Source organism: Peromyscus californicus, unplaced genomic scaffold (assembly GCF_007827085.1).
Source record: "Peromyscus californicus insignis strain IS unplaced genomic scaffold, ASM782708v3 Scaffold_3__1_contigs__length_106647218, whole genome shotgun sequence".
Lineage (NCBI taxonomy): Eukaryota > Metazoa > Chordata > Mammalia > Rodentia > Cricetidae > Peromyscus > Peromyscus californicus.
The window spans coordinates 92,269,667-92,290,434 of record NW_026294551.1 but is presented as its reverse complement, the minus strand read 5'-3'; the positions used below and the strand labels follow the sequence as shown (position 1 = coordinate 92,290,434).

Here is a 20,768-nt window from a genome sequence, read left to right as displayed (position 1 = left end):
GTTTTCTTTTCTGTCACATTGCCTATCTGTAGAGATGGGGTTTAGGCATGATCCGTTTCAAAGTATCCTAACAAAACCAACTTGGTGACTTTCATCCCCATGTTAATTATTTACCAAGGGAATTTTATTTCTCCAACAACAGATTGAAGCAGTGGTCCTAGCTGGCCAGCAGTGACAAGAAAATGAAACTGGGTTCAGATGTTTATATAATCCATCCCAAAAAAGGAAGCCTACTCAGAACCCAGAGTGTGGCATAGAGATCACTATAATCTTATATGTGAGGCCATTCTTACTGTAGTGAATACTCCTTGGGCACCCTCACAAACTTCTTAAGATAATTACAAACTTCTCGTTTTATTTTGGAATCCTTTGTGTGGATGTACTGAAAAAAAATTGACAATTAGATGGATTCATTGATCTGAATTGGAAAGACTTCAATAATTTATTGGATGTGGAAATATAAATCATTTACTTGTCTGGTGTGTTGAAAATTTATGGTAGAAGTAGGAAGTAGAAGTCTACAGTGTCTCATAAAATGAGGGTGAGGACTTCAGAACTGAGCACTCAGACCCTTCAGATAGACGTCATGGGCTGGCATTCTACTTTCTTCCCATCTCCTCCCCATTACTTTTCTTGCCGATCCTACTAGTGCCCCATTTTTTTGTTATTCAACCTTTCATCAGGCCCTTCTCCCCTGTAGCCATCCTCGTTTAACTATTCCTAAAACTCTTCACATAGAACTTAGAACATGCATCTGTTTTCCAGCATTTGATCCAAATACTCGATCAAGAGCAGTCATTACAGTAAGAATAGATAAGGACTACCCGACATAGAAGATTACAAGGAAAAGGGGCTGTCCTCTCAGCACAGGCCAGTAGTAGCCACAGCAGCTTATGCAGATGGGGGTGCTACTGTGTGTGTCAGGACTGTCCTGAATACTCTGTATTAATTTACCACTTCCGTCAGTCCTTTCACAGAGTCCAAGAATATTAGGTCCTACATACATCCTCATCCTATAGTTTTTTTAAGAAGTCAGGTTTTAAAGGTTAATCAACTTCCTTATTACAATCACTTTGTAGTTGGCTGAATCCCACAAGTCTTGAGCTTCAGAACCTCTGCCCCAACCAGCCCTCTAGACTCCTACCTGATTAGTGATATTATATTGTTTTAGATTTATTTATGTGTAGGGATGTTTTGCTTGCATGTATATTTGTGCATCCCATGCATGTCTGGTGCCCTCAGAGGTCAGAAGAGTGGCTGAGATCCCCCACAACCGGAGTTAGGTGGATTTTAGCTACCATGTGTCCTGGGAACCAAAACCAGGTCCTCTGCAAAGAACAACAAGTGCTCTTAACCACTGAGCCATCTCTCCAGCCTCACATATTATTATTATTCATTACATTATTCTTTGTATTCTTATATAGGTGAGGAATAGAGACTGTCAAAGAATAATTTAAAGTTATAGAATTAATTCATTAAATAAAAATGTTTTTGAGTGATTATCTGCAAAGCTAATAAGTAGTGAATTCTCAATCAAAACCTCATGTGTTACATTGTGCATTATTTCTGTTTCCTCCTGGTTGAAATTACCTTAAAAAATATGTAGTCAGCAAATGTTGTCATTGTTGTTTTCTTATTGACGGAAGAGTATGTTTCCTGAACCTGTGTACTGTCTTGCTCCACCAATCCGGCTCTTGCATGTTTGTGACTAAATTACAAGATAGAAAACTTGGATAGAAACAGGATTTAGGCTGTTGCTGCAAATATTGCCTCCTCTGATTTAAAACCAGATATTAATATTTCAGGGAGTTGCTTTGAAGATAAAAGTTTTCATCAATTAGGCCAGTATATGAAAGCAATTGAAAATGGGACAAAGGAACTTCTTAACTATGTGAGAAGAGCTAGCTAGAAATGTAGCTGAGTTCATATAGTACTTGCCTAGCATGATAAAGTCCTAGACTTGATCCTGGCACCACATAACACCAGCCATGATAGTATATATCTATAATCCCAGCATGCTAGAAGTGGAGGCAGAAAGATCTGTTCATGTCTACTACATAGCAAGTTCAAGACCAGCTTTGGCCACATGAAACTCCATCTAAAAATAAAAAGAGCATACTCGACACAGTAGAAAACTATGAATGTCACTGACAATTTTCATTCCTGGATTATTTTTTTCATTCCTTACCATGTTACAGATTCCTTCCCATCCAGAAAGGATAAAGAATTAACCATCTCTTAGAAGGTCAGAAGTTACAGAGGCTGGTTTTGGTTTTGGTTTCCAGACAGGGTTTCTCTGTGTAGGTTTGAAGCCTGTCCTGGAACTACTTTGTAGATCAGGCTGGCCTCAAACTCACAGAGATTCACCTAACTCTGCCTCTGCTTCCCGAGTGCTGGGATTAAAGGTGTGCAAGACCACACCCAGCAAAGTTATTTCTTTATTTCTGTTTTTATGTACATTGGTGTTTTACCTGCATGTATGTCTGTGTGAGGGTGTTGGACCCTGGAGTTCCAGACAGTATGAACTGCCATGTGGGTGCTGGGGATTAAACCCAGATCCTCTGAAAGAGCAGTCCGTGAGTGCTTTTAACCACTGAGCCATCTCTCCAGCCCATCAGCAGTTTCTTTTTTGTTTGTTTGTTTGTTTGTTTGTTTTGTTGTTTGTTTGTTTTGGTTTTTCTGAGACAGAGTTTCTCTGTGTAGCTTTTGGAGCCTTTCCTGGAACTCACTCTGTAGCCCAGGCTGGCCTCGAACTCAGAGATCCGCCTGCCTCTGCCTCCCAAGTGCTGGGATTAAAGGCGTGTGCCACCACTGCCCGGCCATCAGCAGTTTCTTGAGGCTGTTTTTTAATATAGGAAATGGAACATGGTTTCAGAAAGAGACTCCAGAAAGAAAAGCAGAAATAGAATCATGTAAATAAAACAAAAATGCTAAAAGTAGAGATTGCTTCTAAGTAATTATCTTACACCCACTACAACTACAAGTAGACATGCTTTTATAGAGGGTTGGATAGATGTGTGTATACAAGAATTGGACTAAGTGCAGAAAACTCACCATGATTTACTTTCTTCTACATGACTACACAACTGAGTTTGTTGGTTTAAATGTGGTTTTGGCCATCAATTGATGACTTGGCTACTGACATTATTAGCTCCACGTGTTTGCCTAGTATAACTAAGTGCCTCCTGGAAACTGACAGTATTAAATGATTCTCTAAATAGTTCTGCCGTCATCATTTATTTGTTCCTTTTTTGGAGCTAGCCTTAAATAATTGGCTTTTGAATTCTTTTTTAATTATTATACTGCAGCAAACCCATTGTAATTCACATAGCCACATTCAGAGTTTGAAAATGACTTCACCATGCCACTAAAGTTTCAGAATGAAAATCAGTGTCACAAGAATATTTTAAGTGACAGCAACAAAGATTCTGAGCCATTTTCTTCCTGTACCTGAAATTAGGAAGGCTTAGTGCTCTTCTCTTGTCTCTTGACATTAGGTGGCAGGTCCATAAACTCTGTGCTTTTTAGGTTGTACGCCCGAAGAATGATGTTTCCAGAGTTCCAGAGAAGGCTTGGAAAATAGTTAAGGTGAGTTGAGCACCTGGTTACGGTGATGGTATCACCGGTCTTCATGCTTGTCTCACTGCAGTCACTGAGATGGACATGTGCACACAGGGATAAGGGCGTGGGTGTGTTGCCTTGACTTCCCTTCTTACATACTATGTATGTAGTCCTAGGGTATGAGGCATAGAGCCAAGTGTTGTTCAGTAGTCAGCTAATTAGTAGGACTAACTAAAGACTAGCTAATGTGAAAGCAGTCTAGTTTCTTGATTATAACATTTTTGATCCCTGAGAGGGTAAGTTTTACTTACTATATTAAATGGTATCTGTTACTGGACAGTAACTAGCACACACCTGTGCCAGAATGTGTTTCTGGCTGACACCTTTAAGAAGCATGCAGAGTAAACAAAATTCTCAGCTTCCTAGTTCCTCACCTCTGCCTTTATCCTTCCACAAACTTTATACAGCAACTTTTTTGTTTTAAACCCTAATCATACCATCCTGTGCACTTGCTTCAAGGCTTTGTTATAACACAAAATTATAAATAAACCCTTAAATATTTGTTCATAATGCTTCCTTCAGTCTATGGTCTCAAACTTTCCAGGCAAGCCTTCTTCCTTTGCCATAACCTTGTTTGCATCTTTTTTCAGTGGGTTTGGAAAAATAATACCTAGGATTTTAGCGTGGTTTTATCCACAGAAGACTGGTGTAACAGAAGCTTGGCTCCAGACATGGAGTGAGTTGGCAGCCAGCAAGAGCAAAGCTGTGTCAGGACAAATGTCCACTCTTCATCTTCTCTCGTTGGCTTTCAGCTGGTTGCACCACAGGAGTCTCTATGAGCCGTGTATCCTGTGACCAATAACTGGTGCACTCGACCCGGGTCCCTCTTGGCTAGGGACAGCCTGTCGGGAGGCATTAGGTTCATGCTGGTGAAGATCCTTAGTCAGTGGCTCCCTGAAGGAAAGTGAGGCAAATAGCCAGATTCTGTTGAACAGGTGGTAGTTAGACCTTAGCTCTGCTTGTGGGGGTGGGAAGGAAAGAGTCTCCAAAATTACCAGTCTTGCTGGTTTTCACACTACCAGTGTACTTCTCTGTCCAATAAACGGTTGTTTAGAAACGTGTCCAGAATTATCTCTGGCAGCATCTGGAGTTCTCTAACTTTTCTACCTTCCTTTAGCAGTCTGGATTTGGGCCCATGTCAGGAATGGAAACCCCACTGGGATGCAAGCAAAAGAGGAAACATGTTCTTAGCCATGCATCAGTGGAGGCCCCTACTGGGAGAGGGGATTATCACAAGCAGCAGGCAGCCCTGCACCCCAGCCTGCTGAGCTCCTGCTCTGCCACAGGATGTGGAGCAAAGGAAATGGGAGGCCAGAGTGGTTGCTCCAAGTTTCTTTACACAATAGGTTATTCAAGCAGATTGGGAATGCTTCTTAAGAGATTTGTTAGGTCTGTGTCCCCTTAACAAGATGGCCACCACAGATGGTGAGTTCAGATACTGTTTTTACAGTACAAATTGAAGATTCATATTATACTTCCATACTGGCTTGTCTTTGACTGAGATTCTGCCGACTAGGGCAAGCATATTGCTCAGCCATTTCCGCTTAGTTTCCAACTTAAATTAAATTCTGCCAAAGGATTTTTTTTTTTGTCTTAATTTCATTCCTATGTTTAGTAATTTTTTTTTACTTTAAATGCTGTGGAAAGGTTGGCTAAGATTAATACAGATCTATTCAACATCACAAAGCTTGCATATTTAATATGCAGCAATGACGTTTGTACCAATAATTCTCTTGCTATAATGTTAACTTTATTACAGTGTTCCTGTTTTATTGTGCTTCAAATGTCAATGAAAGAACTCGATGTCCTTCCTTCCAAATGGTTCAGTTAAGTAATGAGATGTTGCATTGGTTCATTCTTCTCCACCTCAGCGTGCTACCAACACCTTCCATTTTTAACAGGATCCTCATATAGACAGCACTGAACTGACCACAAGACAAAAATAATGAAAATTGCTTGCTTACTCATACATAATGCACAGTTGCATGTCCAAGTCCCAAATTCTTTCCTGAGTAACATTAGCGCCTTTGTCGTAAGGCAACTGTCCTGTGTGGGGCACTGTCTCCATGTGGGTGTTTTTTGAGCCAGGTTTTTTAAAGTTACAAGTCAAAGCCTTAACTGACAAGTCACTACAGTAAATTAAGATAGTGCTTTAAAATTCAATTGGAGATGAGTTATGTTACCAATTTTATATTCTTTGATGTAAGTTTGTGAGAATAAGGTGATTTGAAGAAGGTCTGTTACCTATGGCAGAAGTCTTTGCTGTTGATTTCCACTGCACTGCCAGTTTTATGCATTGAGCTTGTGCACAGTGTGCTAAAGCCTTTGAGAAGTTATAACATCTTAAACATCTATAGAGAGCCTACGGGTATTAACTTGCTGTAATTTTCTGAAAATTCATTATCCAGAAATCTTAATTCATTATAACAGCTCTTATGAAAACCTACAGAACTGGGTTTCTCTTATTCTCATATTTGAACACAATGAGAGAGTCGGTGTTTCTAATTTGTTTCATGTGGTGCTTCTGAGTACATCTCACAGAGGGCTGTTAGTGAATCTCTGTGACTGTCATTATATCCATCAACCTCTAGGAACTAACATTCTGGGTTTCCCAGTTCTGTAATCTACTTCAGATGTAAGAATTGACATAATTAGCTTCTCACAAGTTATAACCAGAATGCAGCAGATACCTAATGCCAAGTATCGGCTTGGGGGTGGGGGGCAGTTTAAAAATTAGCACAGGATTTACTTTCATTCTTTATTAAATTTAGAGCCAAATATTTTGTTGCTATTTTTATGTTAATTCCCTTCCCTGTTTGTCTTATTTGACTCCTTTTAAAAACTGTACATAAGAACATTGAGGAAATGAGAAAAATGGAAAGATAATTGAAGCTGTCTACCTATAAATGCACAGGCAACATCTGTCATTAGATGAGTTCAGAAGATGGAGAGTACATTGTGCCACTGACATTGTCTATTCACATGCAAACTCTCTTTCCTGAAATTGAAAAGAACCTTCTTCATAGTAAAATAACAAGGATTTATTAAGATGATTATTTTAGAAACATGTATTCTCAAGCTGTAATGACAATTTCTGATATTTAGTGAAATTCCATATATTTTGTGAGCTGTTGTAATGTGTCAGAGATAAAATGGTACCTTGTAGCTTCTAAGGCAGCAGCTGTTTAGAAGCAGAGGGAGTTGGTGTGCAGGAGGCTGTGCCCGTAGAGGTGGTACAGGCAGCAGGTTCAGTTCCCAGTGCCACAAAAAGAAAGGAAAGGAAGAAGAAAGAATTGATGGTTCTGGGTAACTCAAATGTTAGATGGTCTTTAAATACAAAACCCGGGACTAGATGTTGGGGTAAGTGCTGAATGACCGGAGAGACAAGCTACAGCCACCACCTCTTACCATACCAACTCCTCAGCCTGAAAGAGCCCCAGCCGAAAGGACTTCAGCCAAAAAAGCCTGTAGTTCCTGTTTCCTCACACCTTGTATACCTTTCTCCACCCAGCCTTCGCTCCTGGGATTAAAGGGATGTGTGCTTGCCAGTACTGGGATTAAAGGTGTGTACCACCACTGCCTGGCTCTGTTTTCTCCTAGACTGAGTCAATCTCATGTAGTCCAGGGTGGCTTTGAACTCAGAGAGATCCAGACAGATCTCTGCCTCCCGAGTGCTAGGATTAAAGGTGTGTGCCTCCACTGCCTGGCATGTATGTTTAATCTAGTGGCTTATTCTGTTCTCTGATCTTCAGGCAAATTTTATTAGGGTACACAATATGTCACCACAGTTCTATGTCATGAAATATTGACATAGTTGTTTTACCCCCTTAACAAAGGCAATTTCTGTGACTAGAATGTGTTAATTGGTTCAACGCATACATAAAGATTTCAGAATTACTAATGAAAATTTCAAAGGTTTATGGTCTTGATGGTTATCTTTATGCTGTTAAAATCTCCATGAAGAATTTGGATCCCCAAAACTCACATAAAAGCAGGCAGGCAGGATAATTCCAGTGCTCCAGAGCAGGAAATAGACAATCCCCAGGACAAGCTGGCTAGCAAAAATGGGCACACTCCAGGTTCAGCAAGAGACCCTTTCTCAATAAATGAAGTAGAGTATGATCAAGGAAGACAGTGATGTCACTTTCCAGTCTCTGCACAATCTTAGTTATGCAATTACATGCATGCGTGCGCATGCACAGACGCACACGCACACATGCATGCGCGCGTGAGTCTCCAAAAGAAATACATCTTCCCTTTCTGTTACTTTTGATGTGTAAGGCCTTCTTTTGCAAAGAGTATTATTAGCTGAGCATTCCAGAATCTGCTAAGCAGAAAGGCCTATGAAAAGGGATAGTGGGAAGTAGCATTTATAAAGTAACAGCCAAGTGCCAAGGTGTTTGATAGAGGATTATCATTCAGTCATCCCTAAAACCTATTAAATAATGTTTGTTATGAATTACTCTTGATTATTATTTTTGTTTTACCAATAAGGAACCAAGATTCAAAGGATTTGAGGAACACCTAGTTAGTGGCTGAGTTAAGAATTCAGATCTAGGGCTAGAGGGATGGCTCGGTGGTTAGGAGCACTGGCTGCTCTTCCAGAGGACCTGGGTTCAGTTCCTGACACCCACAAGGCAGCTCACAGCTGTCTATGGCTCCAGTTCTGAGGGAGAGGGGCAGTCCAACACCCTCACACTGACAAATGTGCACATGAAATAAAAATAAAGTATTTTTTAAAGTGCCTCATCGAAGAAGAAGAAGAAGAAAAAGAAGAAGGAGGAGGAGGAGGAGGAGGAGGAGAATTCAGATCCAAATGTCTTTGGAACCAAAGCCTATTCTTTCTTTTGCTAAGTTCAAGACCATGTTCCAAGAACTGCTGTGCTATTGGTTTCTTTTTACTCTTTACTCTTTTGGGGGGCCCACCACCCAACTCCCAAATAGATACACAGAGGCTTATTCTTATTTGTAAATGCCCAGCCTTAGCTTGACTTGTTTCTTGCCAGCTTTGCTTAACCTAAATTATCCCATCTACCTTTTGCCTCTGGGCTTTTTCCTTTTCTTACTTCTGTATATCTTACTTTCACTCTTACTCCATGGCTGGCTGAGTGACTGGCCCCTTCTTTTCTTATTCCTTGGATCTCTCTTGCTTTTCTTCTTCTATTTATTCTCTCTGCCTACCAGGCCTTCCTATCCTTTCTCTTGCCTTGTCTTTGGCCATTCATCTCCTTATTGGACCAATCAGGTGTTTTAGATAGGCAAAATATCACAGCTTCACAGAGTTAAACAAATGCAACATAAGAGAATACAACACATCTTTGCACCATTAAAACAAATGTTCCATAGCATAAACAAATGTAACACATCTTAAAATAAAATTCTACAACACTGCTGAACAGACATTTCCCCTCCCCTCAAAGAGCACAAGCTTAAATAGTGGGTGAAACTTTTATTCACATGAAAAGCTGACACTACTAGATCATACTTAGTATATGATATTATAAGTATCTATAATAGACTTGAAACATTGGATGCTCCCAAATTTCCAAAGAAGAAAGTTCTTCTTACCTAATCATGGAGAAAGCTTTCTCCAGGAAATAGTTTTGCTGTTTACAACACAGCAAAAGTTTGCCAGTTCCCACATGCTTAGTGAATGGGGTTTTAAATACAAGATCCTGTTTCAAAAAAATAAAGTAGAATTGGCAAAACTATACATTTGACCATTAAAAAGCATGAGTAAAGTGGTGGGCATAGTGGACATAAAAGATAGTGTTAGCTCTGTTCTCAAGTGGAAAACAGGAGGGCTGAAGCAGGCAAATACTTGTTTTCAGTGTATATGTCCCTGATGGCGTAAAACACAAAACCAAAGGCATGACTGTGTGTTCATTGTCATTGTATTATCCAGCCTTGGAAGAGCAACTGGTGACTTGGTCTTTCTCCTTTGGCAGCAGTGGTGGAGTTTTGAAGTAGACTTTCTATGTAATCCCAGTTAGCCTCCAACTCAGAATCTTTAAATCTATTTCTTGACAGCTGGGATTAGAGGCATTCACTACTTTGCCTGACCTTAATCTCTTTTTATTTGATATTTACATGTGTCTCATTAGAACCAAATTATCTTACTAGCTTCTGAAATCAAGGTAAGTCTTCTGTGTGCTGAAGGCAGCCTTTTTCTCTTCCAACTCCATTCTTCCTGAAAAGGAATTTTATGATGTGGTTCCTTCTTGCTATCATAAAATGTTTTGGTAAAATTAATTTTTAAAATTATTTTGAAATGATAAAAGTTGCAGAAAGTATTCAGAACTCTGAATATTATGTTAGAATTGTTTTCAGTAGAAATCTTTTATTGACTTGTGCTTTGTGATAAATAGCTTCGTAGAAATTCCCCAGTGGGCAAGTTATCTCTTACCTCTTAAATAGTCTGTATCTATCACATTATTAAATTCTAAATGTTAGAGGATATTTTTATATTATCTCCATGTTTTTCAAATGGCACGAGACCTTGAAAAATGTGAAAGTCTTTTAAAAGAAATGCTGTAATCATACATTGATTTTAAATGACCCTGTCACACGTGAAAACAAATCAGATTGTTGCTCTTAATGAGCTTTTCAATTTACTATTCAGTAGATCAGATAAGTGGATTTAAGAGGTAATGATCCCGCTTAGTACTCAAGCTTGACTGTCAGATCCTGGTAGTGGAGAGCAGTCCCTGAGGACAGAAGCGTTGACACAGCTCTAGACAGGATAATGGGGCTCAGAGCTAATGGATGCTAAAAGGAGGGGTACGAGTTCCAAGGAGGACTGTGGGTTAGAGCGCTGCCTGTGCCAGTGTGGACTGTTTGCTCCTGCCCCGTGATTGCTGCAGAGCTGAGGCTTTGAGAAACTGTTTTGACAGCAGAGCACAACAGAAGCAAACTCACAACAGGAAGACTCCTGGTGGGAACCTCGGTTTTCAAAGATACAGTTCAGTTACTAGGTTTTCACCATGGCATAGTGAAAATAAAAGTTAGGTTAGTTCTCAGTTTTGCCAAGAAGTAGCATTTATAAAGTCTTGGAATGTAAAATTTCCTTTTACAGAAGTACAGAGTAGTCATCTTATGTTCAAAACAAGAAAATTAACTAGGAGTTAATAGAAAGGAGGAGGATGTGATGAAAATACACCAAGAATGGGCTGCTTGAGATAACACCATATCCCTTCCAAAAACCCATGTGTCACTCAGCTACATCTTTCAGCAGTGTTCAGTGCATTTATGGCACATTTTCTTTCTTTGAAGGTGATTGTTATCTCAGGAGGGAAAATGAGTGCTTTGGCATGGAGTAGAGCTCATTTTAAATAGCTTCATTCATGTTTTCATCCTTGGTAAGCACTGGTGCCTTTAAGATTCCAGTCAGGGTGAAGAACACAGGTGCGCCCCTGCAAGAGTGGTGAGCAGAAAAGCACAGACAGCAGGGAACCGGGACCACTGTTGTCTGCTTTCACAAATTAGTCTCACATACAGGAGCGCACTAGACAATCACAGATTCAAGTAACAATCAGGCTACTCTCTAGAATACTTTTCTCTCTTCTTTTTTGCCCACAGAATTCAATACATCGTAAAAGGAAGGGGGCATATTTCATTGTTTGATTACTCACATTGTAATCCGGTCTCCATAGGTCCACCCATTGCTTTTTCTATTATATATTAAGTACACTTGTCTTAGTTGCTGAGACAAAGAATAAGGTATAATAAGGCATAATATCAGCCCTCAAGGATATTCCAGCATTGTGGGAGAGTTGGACAACTAAACATTATGATGTGAAAGGACCATGATCAAAGAACAGAGCAGATATGGGGGAATATACAGGAAAATGCAGCTCACCCTGCCTGGGAGGGCTAATAAGGCCTTTGGGAAGGTGGCTTTTGAATGATGAGATGGGGAAAGGCTGATGCTGAGCCAAAGAAATCCTATGGATTACTCAGATCTTCAGTGCTTAGGCTTGAGAGAAATGGTGGAAAATGGGGAGTACTAGGGGCCAGGGTATGAAAGAATTGAACACCAAAAGTCATTTATGTCAGATTTTTCCAAGAGGACTGATTTGAATCTTCCTGGCTGTGGTATGTAAATTCTACTTACTGCTCTTCCTTTGAGCCTTCTTTGTGGTTACAGGCTTCTGATTGAGACCATTGTGATAACTAAGATTTTTAGGCTCTCTTTCTCTCCTGCCACAAGTATCTTAGGGCCCTTAGTGATCATAGCAGCCTTTGCATCATCATTGGAATACTGTCCTGGGGACTCTGTAGTCAACAGAAGAGACAATGGAAAATTAAATAATTCTTTTTTCCCTCTCTGCCCCTCCCTCTCCTTCCCACCATTCTGTTCCTTTCCTACTCTCTCCCACCCTTTCCTTTTCTCCCTGTACACTTGTCAGTTACCCTGCTAGCCTGTGGAAGAGGCTTCCAGACTAGAACTCAGGTTGAAAATCTGTAACACAAGGTTCTGATTAGTATAATCCTCAAAACTCAAATACAATACTTCTGCACTCCTCTCCTGTGTGACCCCTTTAACTCTGAATGATTTGTCTTATTGTGACCTGTGGCAGTATATAAGCTAGTGTGTAAATAAAGCTAAGTTGCCATACTTAGTAAATAAACAGATTACAGAAGGTGAGACCACATAATCACTGGGGATACATGACAGAAGAGAGATCCCATGCAGCTGGTGTCTGGCAGGGACAACCTGGAATCCCATCAGAGCATAGTGGGTGTAGAGGTGTGAACTACTCTCAGCTTTGTCAGGCTACCAGGGAATGTTCCATTGGCTGCTGGTGGTATTTCCCCACTTGAAGTGGGGTTGTGTGTTCAAACGCACAGTGTGCCTGAGTTTGAGACAGAAATGTCATACCCAAACTCTGCAACCAGCTTTGCCCACTTAGAAGCTCTGTGGATTCTCATGTGCTGATGTTCAGTCCTGCGGTCAACAGTAAGACCTGTCTCTGTGTCTCTCTAAGCTAGAGAGTATTACAAGGGGGTGTTTATAGCTTATATACAGTCTCAAGGTTTTCTAAAAATACTTTTATAATCACCTTGCATTATCTTGAATTTTATTGATACTTTGCTGAAATCTAGAATAGGTAGAAAGTTTAGGTTCTTTTTGAACATTGTTTTTCAGTCTTTTGCATGCCTAGTCCCACCTTCAAGAAAAAAGGTGGCTCCCAACTTTGAGAACAAAGAATGTGGTATGATAGGTGAAGAATGAGTGTGGGTCTGTTTGTGTAAGTATATATACATCCCAAAGGAGAAGTGCTTCCTGTGTGGAAAGTTAATGTAGTCTAGGGTGGTAATGTTTTAATTTCATTAGCTCTGTGTTCGCTCCCTGTTTTCAGTGTGGGTGCAGCAGATCTTTAGACTTTTAATTTTAGACTTGTTAACTTGAGTAGTCTTTTGAAATTGCCTATGAATGATAAAGCTTTTAACACTTTTTTGCAGGTGTACGCCCGTATGTCGGAAGTCTTAGGAATAACAGATGACAACCATATTCTAGAAACATTCATGACAAAAATGTGAGTATCTGTTTTGGTTTTTAATTTTCTTCTGTTTTGAGTCACATATCATCTTACTGTATTTGAATCTCTTAATGATACTAATTTTTAAACAAAATTTTGGCATTAAATTTTAGTGTGTACATTGTTCTTCATTGAAGCTTACTTCAGATACTTAAAACTCACAATCTAAAGGTCATTATCATTTGTCAGGAAGTCCACGTGGTTATAGTATACAATATCAGATCACTGTCCTAAAAAGATTTACAGATATTGACTCTACAGTTCAGTTGGGCAGAATTTTGTTTTTAACTTACAACTAAAAACAAAACACCCTACCTCAAAGACCAATGACCAAAGACCAATTGCAAACTATAGTTACAATCACCTTAAAATAGAACATCCATTGGCTCCAGCAGAGATGTGTTTATAGAGCTGAATGGTTTGTCCTCACAAACACACCATTGCATGTTGAACCGACATTGGTGTGCTTCTGATTGCATACTGTGTGTCTCACAGATAACACTGTCTTGCTTGCAGGACAAAGCTAGGTCAACACCAGGACCATAAGTCAGTTTTGGAGCCGCCAGATGATGATTCATTTGGGGCAAGAACTGGTTCACCTTCATTTAACTTCCTTTGTGATAATAATTCCTCTTTTCATTCTGTTTAGCTTGATTCTAAATTTAATGTTTCTCCTCTGAAACACTTAACATTATAGGCTGACTAACTTAAAGAATTATTTACAGAACTATTTTAAACTTAAAGAATTCTATGCCAATGTTTACTGTAGATTGACCATATAAAAGTTTAAATGTGCTATTAAAATTTTTAAAAAATTCTGTTGAAATTTGAACATGCTTTTCATTTTGTCATTGAAGTCATCTAACTTACATAAAATATTTGTGTGTTTCTGTGGTTCTCCTTATGCAGGCAGCTATCTAACATTTTAAAACATTTTTTTCATATTTAGTGTTACAAACCTTAAGTATTGGGGAAGATGTGAGCCTGTAATTTCAAGGACTCTTCAGTTCCTAAATGACCTTTCAGTTGGATATCCTTTTCATTGTATATGTGATATACTAACCCAGCAGGTGCATTTACGTGGCCAAATATTTTTCCCTGCTTCTAATTTTCCAAAATTTTACAATAAAAAGTCTAATCTGTTAGCCTTATCTATAAATGTGTGATTATAATAACTGTGCTATGAAGCATTTTCAGTCGTAACTGAGCTTGTATGAATGTGTATATATATATATTCCTAACTGGCTAGTTTTGTTTATATTAATCTAGGCTAATAATGCTTGCATAATAAAGTATGCAGCACTCATGTATTTCAGCTCATAGTTGTTCATAATTTTCAGAAATTCTTTTTCTGAAAGAAAGCATGTAACTAGCTTGAAGAAGGTCAGCTGTTCCTGGGTCCCTCAGTAAGAGCCTCGTGAGCATCAGCCAGTATGGCTTGCACAAGTTGAGACACACAAAAGAGGAATAGAAAGAGGGTCGGTCACTGACTTTTAGCCACTCTTTGGTTGTTGGCCTCCTCACCAGGTCATAGTCACACCTACGCATGTTAAGAGTTCCTGTTACACATTAAATGGTTACATATTTGTCTCTAGAAATCTTTTAAAAATTGAAGCCAGAAATCATTTTTACTAGATATCTATAATATTTTATCAATGAGAGCTGGATTGTAGATTGTTGCTTATATGTTGTTAGCTGTAAGATACATAGATGTTGTGAAAAATAAATAAATGTTGGTTTAGTTAACCCATAAGATTAGCTGATATTTTAATATAAGAACAAATTCTGAAAATGTTTGGCTTTGGATGGAAACCTTTAATGCAGTTTCATTCCAAGAATACGCTTGTATTAGTTAAGTTTAAGATTGTGTTCCTCCGTAAACCATAAAAGATTTCCAAAGTATTAGACACCCACTTTTGTGCTGGAATTTAATATGCAACTTTTTATTGGAAAATAATCGTCCTTGTCTGGCAAAATCCACCATGCAATATTTCTGTTAGTAGGTATAATGCAATAAAGACAGGGAGGGCTATTTATCACTACAAATTTTGAGGATTTCAGGATTCTTTTTATTATTTTAATATATTTCTTTGATATTAAATCAGAAAAATGATAAATTACACCTGTCCAGGCTGTTTTTCCTCTTTACTGAAAAGTGATGTACAACCCAATTCCAGTGGTCATTTTGGCTTTTTAAGATATGTATTTTTTCTTATTAAAAAAACTCAACCTGTATTTTTTTCTAATAATGGTGCTGAAATACTCTTTATCTCTAACATATGAAGTGGTTGATAAGTACTTCATAGTATTGCAACCTCTCCAGCTTTTCACAGTGAATTACTGTGAAAGTGTGTTATCTGGAAGAAGGCCTCTGATTGTAGAACACAGACCTATTGTTTAGATTCACTCTGGTTTCAGTTTGAAATTGATATTTAATATAAAATTAATTTGATTTGTATTTTAGTATAATTTACATAATGCCTAATTTATTGGTATCTATTAAGATACTTTTTCTGTTATCTATTTTAAGTATAACTATTATAATCTTTTATTTTCTAAGCAGTTTATTCCTTTTGAATACCTCTTAAAATTAATTTTAAAAAGTCTTATTTTCAAAACATTTATTAGATAAAGGTTAAAGGTTATAACAGATATGAATTATTTCCATGAAGGTACATTGATTTATATTTTTTAACAATTATTTCAAGTTTGCATATTTAGAAATATATATTAGCTCAATTTGATTTCAGTGCTCAGTTATTTGAATTATAAATCATTATGTCCCTTCTAGCTGATCAGTCATGAAATATCTTTGAATTCATTTACATAATGGAATATGTGCTTGGTGTATCCATTTCAATGCAGTCTCTGGCTACCTAATGTGTGTTTTGTTGTTCTATCCAATTTCATTATTATATGTGTTTTTTAATCATGATCTCAAAATAATATCTTCTTTTGTTAAAAATACAATGGCATTCTTCAGCTGTAGGAAAGTATCACCTATGCATCTGCCTTAATGAAAAGTCTTATGTTGATACTCAAAATAGTCAATGAAAACCATGTTGTGAGATTTTTTCATTTTCTTTATAATGCATGTCATTGTATTGTTTTGTTTTTGTTTTCTGTTTTGTGTGCTTCAGGTGGCTGTCATTCAGTGTTCAGGACACTCAAAACCAATCTGTAAGCTTTGGTTATTTTTCCTTAATCTGACTACTTTTTTGGAAACAAATTACCAAGATTTTTTTTTAAGTAATTACATAAAAGCCTGAGGTTCCCTTAAAGCAGTGGTCAAGCTTGTTTGAGTATTTGAACATGATGTCTGTTATCACATCGTTAGGCCCCCCCCCCCCCCCCCCCCAACAACCAGCACTTCTCTCTGCAAGGCTCTGAGCGGGACCTGAGAATCTGCCTCTTTACTGAGTCTCTGTGCTGCTGACTGGGGACATGTTTGAGAACTTCTTTCTCCCTTGAAGAGTTAGAAAATAGGGCTGAATTGTATGTCCTGCTTAAAAAGCCAGGCATTTCTCTTGAGGCAGTCTTCATTCAGCATTGTTTGAATTAAATAAGGCAGCTGTGACAGATTAGAGATCATCTGGCTCCCTAAGTAATGATGTGGAAACTGAGTGTTCATGAGTAGATAACCTCTTACCTTTCCAATAAGGTATTGTTAGCCTGTTCTGAACCCTCTGAATTGATGAGACTTTGTAATGTTTAACTCCAAAGACCCTTTTGAGAGAACTTTTATATTTTCCCATCAGATTCATTGCCCAGGATGGATATATATTATATCTAGCAAGTATATTTGAATAACTTTTAGTATACTCTTAGAATTTCCACAAGTAAAATTCAAGATTCTTTGTAGCTTGAGCTAACCTGCTCTATCTGGGTCCAGCCTTCCACAGTTGGTCAGTGCCTGGGTTCCTTCCTCTCTGAATTGTTTACACATCTGAAATTCTAGTTTCTATCTGGATGGAAGATGGTGAGATTGTCCAAGTGACTGGAGTAGGGAAGCTGCTGGGAAAATCAGAGAGTGAGGGTCAACAAAGTGCTCAAATGTAACTGACCTTTCAAGCCAGAAAGGATGTGTGGAGTCTCTCTCTCCAAAGTCCTGATGTTTGTCAACTGTCCCTTGAAGCTTCCCTTCTTTTGGAGGCTAGCTGGTCAATATTTCTAATGCAGTTCATCATTTCCTCAAATTGATAGCAGTCACACCTCTCACTGTGGGTTCACAGGTAGAATAATGAGAAAGGAAGTTCCATTCTTTACCAGGCTACTGTTGGTAGTCACCCTTTTTTGCATAATCTTTACAGGTTTGGGAAAGACCAGACTGTCTTTCACTTTTAAAAACAGATGCCTGGGTATGGGGGCAGAGGAGGGGAGGCTGGAGATGGCTCAGTGAGCGCCTGCTGCTTACTGTTCTTCGTGAGGAGCAGGGTTGGATTTCTGGCACCTATGTTAGGTGGTTCTGGTGCTGATAACTCCAGCACCAAGGAATCCAGCATCTTCTTCTGGTCTCCCTATGTACCCATACATATAGGGCATATAAATAAACACACACACACACACACACACACACACACACACACACACACAAATAAAAATAGACCCACATAAAAAAAAGGTTCTATGTTAATTTTTTAACTTTATTTTCAACAGGCTATGGCACCAGTGATTTCTTTATTATCGCAAAAACACCTATAAATTCTGAGGGCCTAGCTCAAAAATGAAAACTGGAAGGTCCCTTCTTTAAAATTATTGATAATGTCAAGACCTCCAACAATAAAGCTTTAAACCACATGAGGCATTTCTAAGTCTGGATCCCTGTGTGAATATGTAGCTCATACACCCAGGGAACTGCCCTGGTTATCTGTGATATAAAGAAATCATTCCTTTTCTTTGGCTTCAGACTATCTCCCTGAAGATAATATTTACTCCAAGTTATTAAAGATAAATAATGATTTTTAGATTTCATTCTATACTCACCTTAATTTGTAGTAGCCTCTTGTTCTCTGTCAATTCAGTTAATAGTAGTCATTTGCCAAGTGCAGGACGAAAGAGCGGATTCTAGACCCTGCCCTCTGCTCTCAGTTCTACCAGAATTACCCTGATTTTTTACCTCTTTCCATATTTCTCCTCTGAGATCCCAAAATCAACTGCTTTACTAACATAAGACTTTTTTTTTTTTTTTTTTGGTTTTTCGAGACAGGGTTTCTCTGTGTAGCTTTGCGCCTTTCCTGGATCTCGCGCTGTAGACCAGGCTGGCCTCGAACTCACAGAGATCCGCCTGGCTCTGCCTCCCGAGTGCTGGGATTAAAGGCGTGCGCCACCACCGCCCGGCAACATAAGACATTTTTAATCTCAGATTATATACTAATTTTTTTGGAAATTTATATGTTAAAAATAATGTGGGCATGTGACAATGATAGGACTGGATTTTTACATACATATTGTGTGTACGTGTGAGTGATATGTGCAGTATGTACTAGTTTTTCAGCTAGGGTGGCAGCCAGCCATTGCCAATGATCCTCCTGTCTTCACCACTTCAGTGCTGGAGTTACAAGTGTGCTAAAGGCTACCCCCAGCCTTTAGCTTCGTGTTGGAATCTGAACTCTGGGCCTCATGATCACACTGCAAGCCATCTTAACTACTCAGCCATCTCTCCAGCCCATGGTATTTTGAGGAGCCATTTTTATTAGATAAAGCTAACATACTATATGAAATATCTTTTTTAAATTACCAGGTACTGTGCAGAGTAGACATACCAGTGAGGTGTGATTCATGAATGAGATGGGAGTCAGAAGAAAATACAGGATGAGCGATGAAACAAAGATATAGAATAAAACAAGTGAAACATGCAAATAAAACTGTGTGTTGTAGGAAATACTTAGAAATAGGGAGTAGTAATTCTACTTTTGTGAAGGTATTAAGTTTAATACATTGTTTTCTTTCCCTGAATATGCCTCTCTCCAAATGGTGTGAGAGAATGTTAAATAAAATTAGTTTTCAGAAGCGTCCCTCAAGCACACTTTTATTAACATCTCTCATCAAGTGTTATTTTTTTCTTTGTCTATCCGACATGAGGAAAGTCATGATAATTAAGCTCCTGTCTGATAGTTTTATACTAGAGTCAAGTATGGGAGTCGTCTGTACTCTTGCATACCTCATTCAGGCCTTCACCAACTTTATATTCCTTCTTCGAAAGATCACATTCCACAGATAATATTTTAATCTGATCATTTCTCTTGGCAAAGCCCTGAATCACTTCCACTTGCTTCTGTATCATAGTAACATCATCAATTACACTCGAGGTACCACCCGACTTACTGAGTTCCTAACTAGTCCCCTGACCACCCACTCAGCAACTATTTTATCCTTGACACTGGGATCAAGGACATTCATTTTTCTTTCTGCTTGATGCCTCCCTTGTCCCTCACTGACTCACCAAAAATGCCATTCCCTCTCCTTTGACAGGGTGGCTCAACTCAGAGTTTTGGTTCTTCATAAAGACTTAGGAAAACAATACTGAAATAGTTGTGATCCTTAATCCTTTAGTGCTCACTGAACACTTAATTCTTTTCATTTTTTCCTCAGCATCTTTGATTCTTCTTAATGTTCTTTTTTTTTCTTCCCCCTCCCCGCTTTTGGTTTTTTAAGGCAGGGTTTATCTATGTGTAGCCCTGGCTGTTCTGGAACTCTCTCTGTAGACCAGGCTAGCCTCAGACTTATTTCTTAATGTTATTAAACATAATGTTCTTATGAATACATCTTAGGTATGAGTGTAACGTCGTTTACTATGCATTAGTCTTATTTTCTACTAGATTGTAAAGTAATAGAGATTAAAACTTTTAGAACATATTGTCACCTCTCTGATTGAGTGACTGAAATTCAATTCCCACTCCTTACTGATTTTTTGTTTGTTTGTTTTGTTTTGTTTTTTTGAGACAGGGTTTCTCCGTGTAGCTTTTAGAGCCTATCCTAGAACTCGCTCTGTAGACCAGGCTGGCCTTGAACTCAGAGATCCACCTGGCTCTACCTCCCTAGTGCTGGGATTAAAGGCGTGCGCCACCACCCAGCTGTGCTGGATAGTTTTATGTCAACATGATACAAGCTAAAGTTATCTGAGAGAAGGGAACCTCAGTTAAGACAATGTCTTCATAAGATCAGTAGGCAAGCCTGTAGGGCATTTTCTTAATTGGTGATTGATGGGGGAAGGCCCAGCCCATTGTGGGCAGTGCCATCCTTGGGCTGGTGGTCCTAGGTTCTCTAAGAAAACAGACTGAGCAAGCCATGGGGAGAAAGCCAGTGAGCAGGACCCCTCCACGGTCTCTGCATCAGCTCCTGCAACCAGATTCCTGCCCTGTGTGAATTCCTATCTTGACTTCCTTCAGTGTTGACCAGTGCTGTGGAAATTTAAGTCAAATAAACCCTTTCGTTTTTGGTCATGGTGTTTCATCACAGCAATAGAACCCTTAACTAAGACAAGTTGGTACCCAGATTGTGGGGTATTGCTGCTGTGACAGATCTGACCGTGTTGTTTTGGGGAGGATTATGGAAGGACTTGGGAACTTTATACAAGAAAATCCATTGAATTTTCAGTGTTTGGTG

The 20,768-nt window shown here is 38.8% G+C and overlaps 1 protein-coding gene across 3 annotated transcripts in view; it reads left to right on the top strand.

The window, feature by feature from the left end:
- The window catches only part of Ranbp17 (RAN binding protein 17), a 319,336-nt gene that overhangs the window by 193,359 nt on the left and 105,209 nt on the right, over nucleotides 1-20,768 (top strand). For 2 of the 3 annotated variants that reach the window (XR_008222563.1, XM_052759009.1), the window contains exons 15-17: nucleotides 3,529-3,588; nucleotides 13,087-13,160; nucleotides 14,113-14,193. Coding sequence is in view for 2 of the 3 variants with exons in the window: in XM_052759009.1 (XP_052614969.1) it covers nucleotides 3,529-3,588; nucleotides 13,087-13,160; nucleotides 14,113-14,193 (215 nt within the window). In the remaining variant the exon portion in view is untranslated. The remainder of the gene's footprint in view (nucleotides 1-3,528; nucleotides 3,589-13,086; nucleotides 13,161-14,112; nucleotides 14,194-20,768) is intronic. The other variant, XM_052759010.1, reaches the window with a different exon arrangement.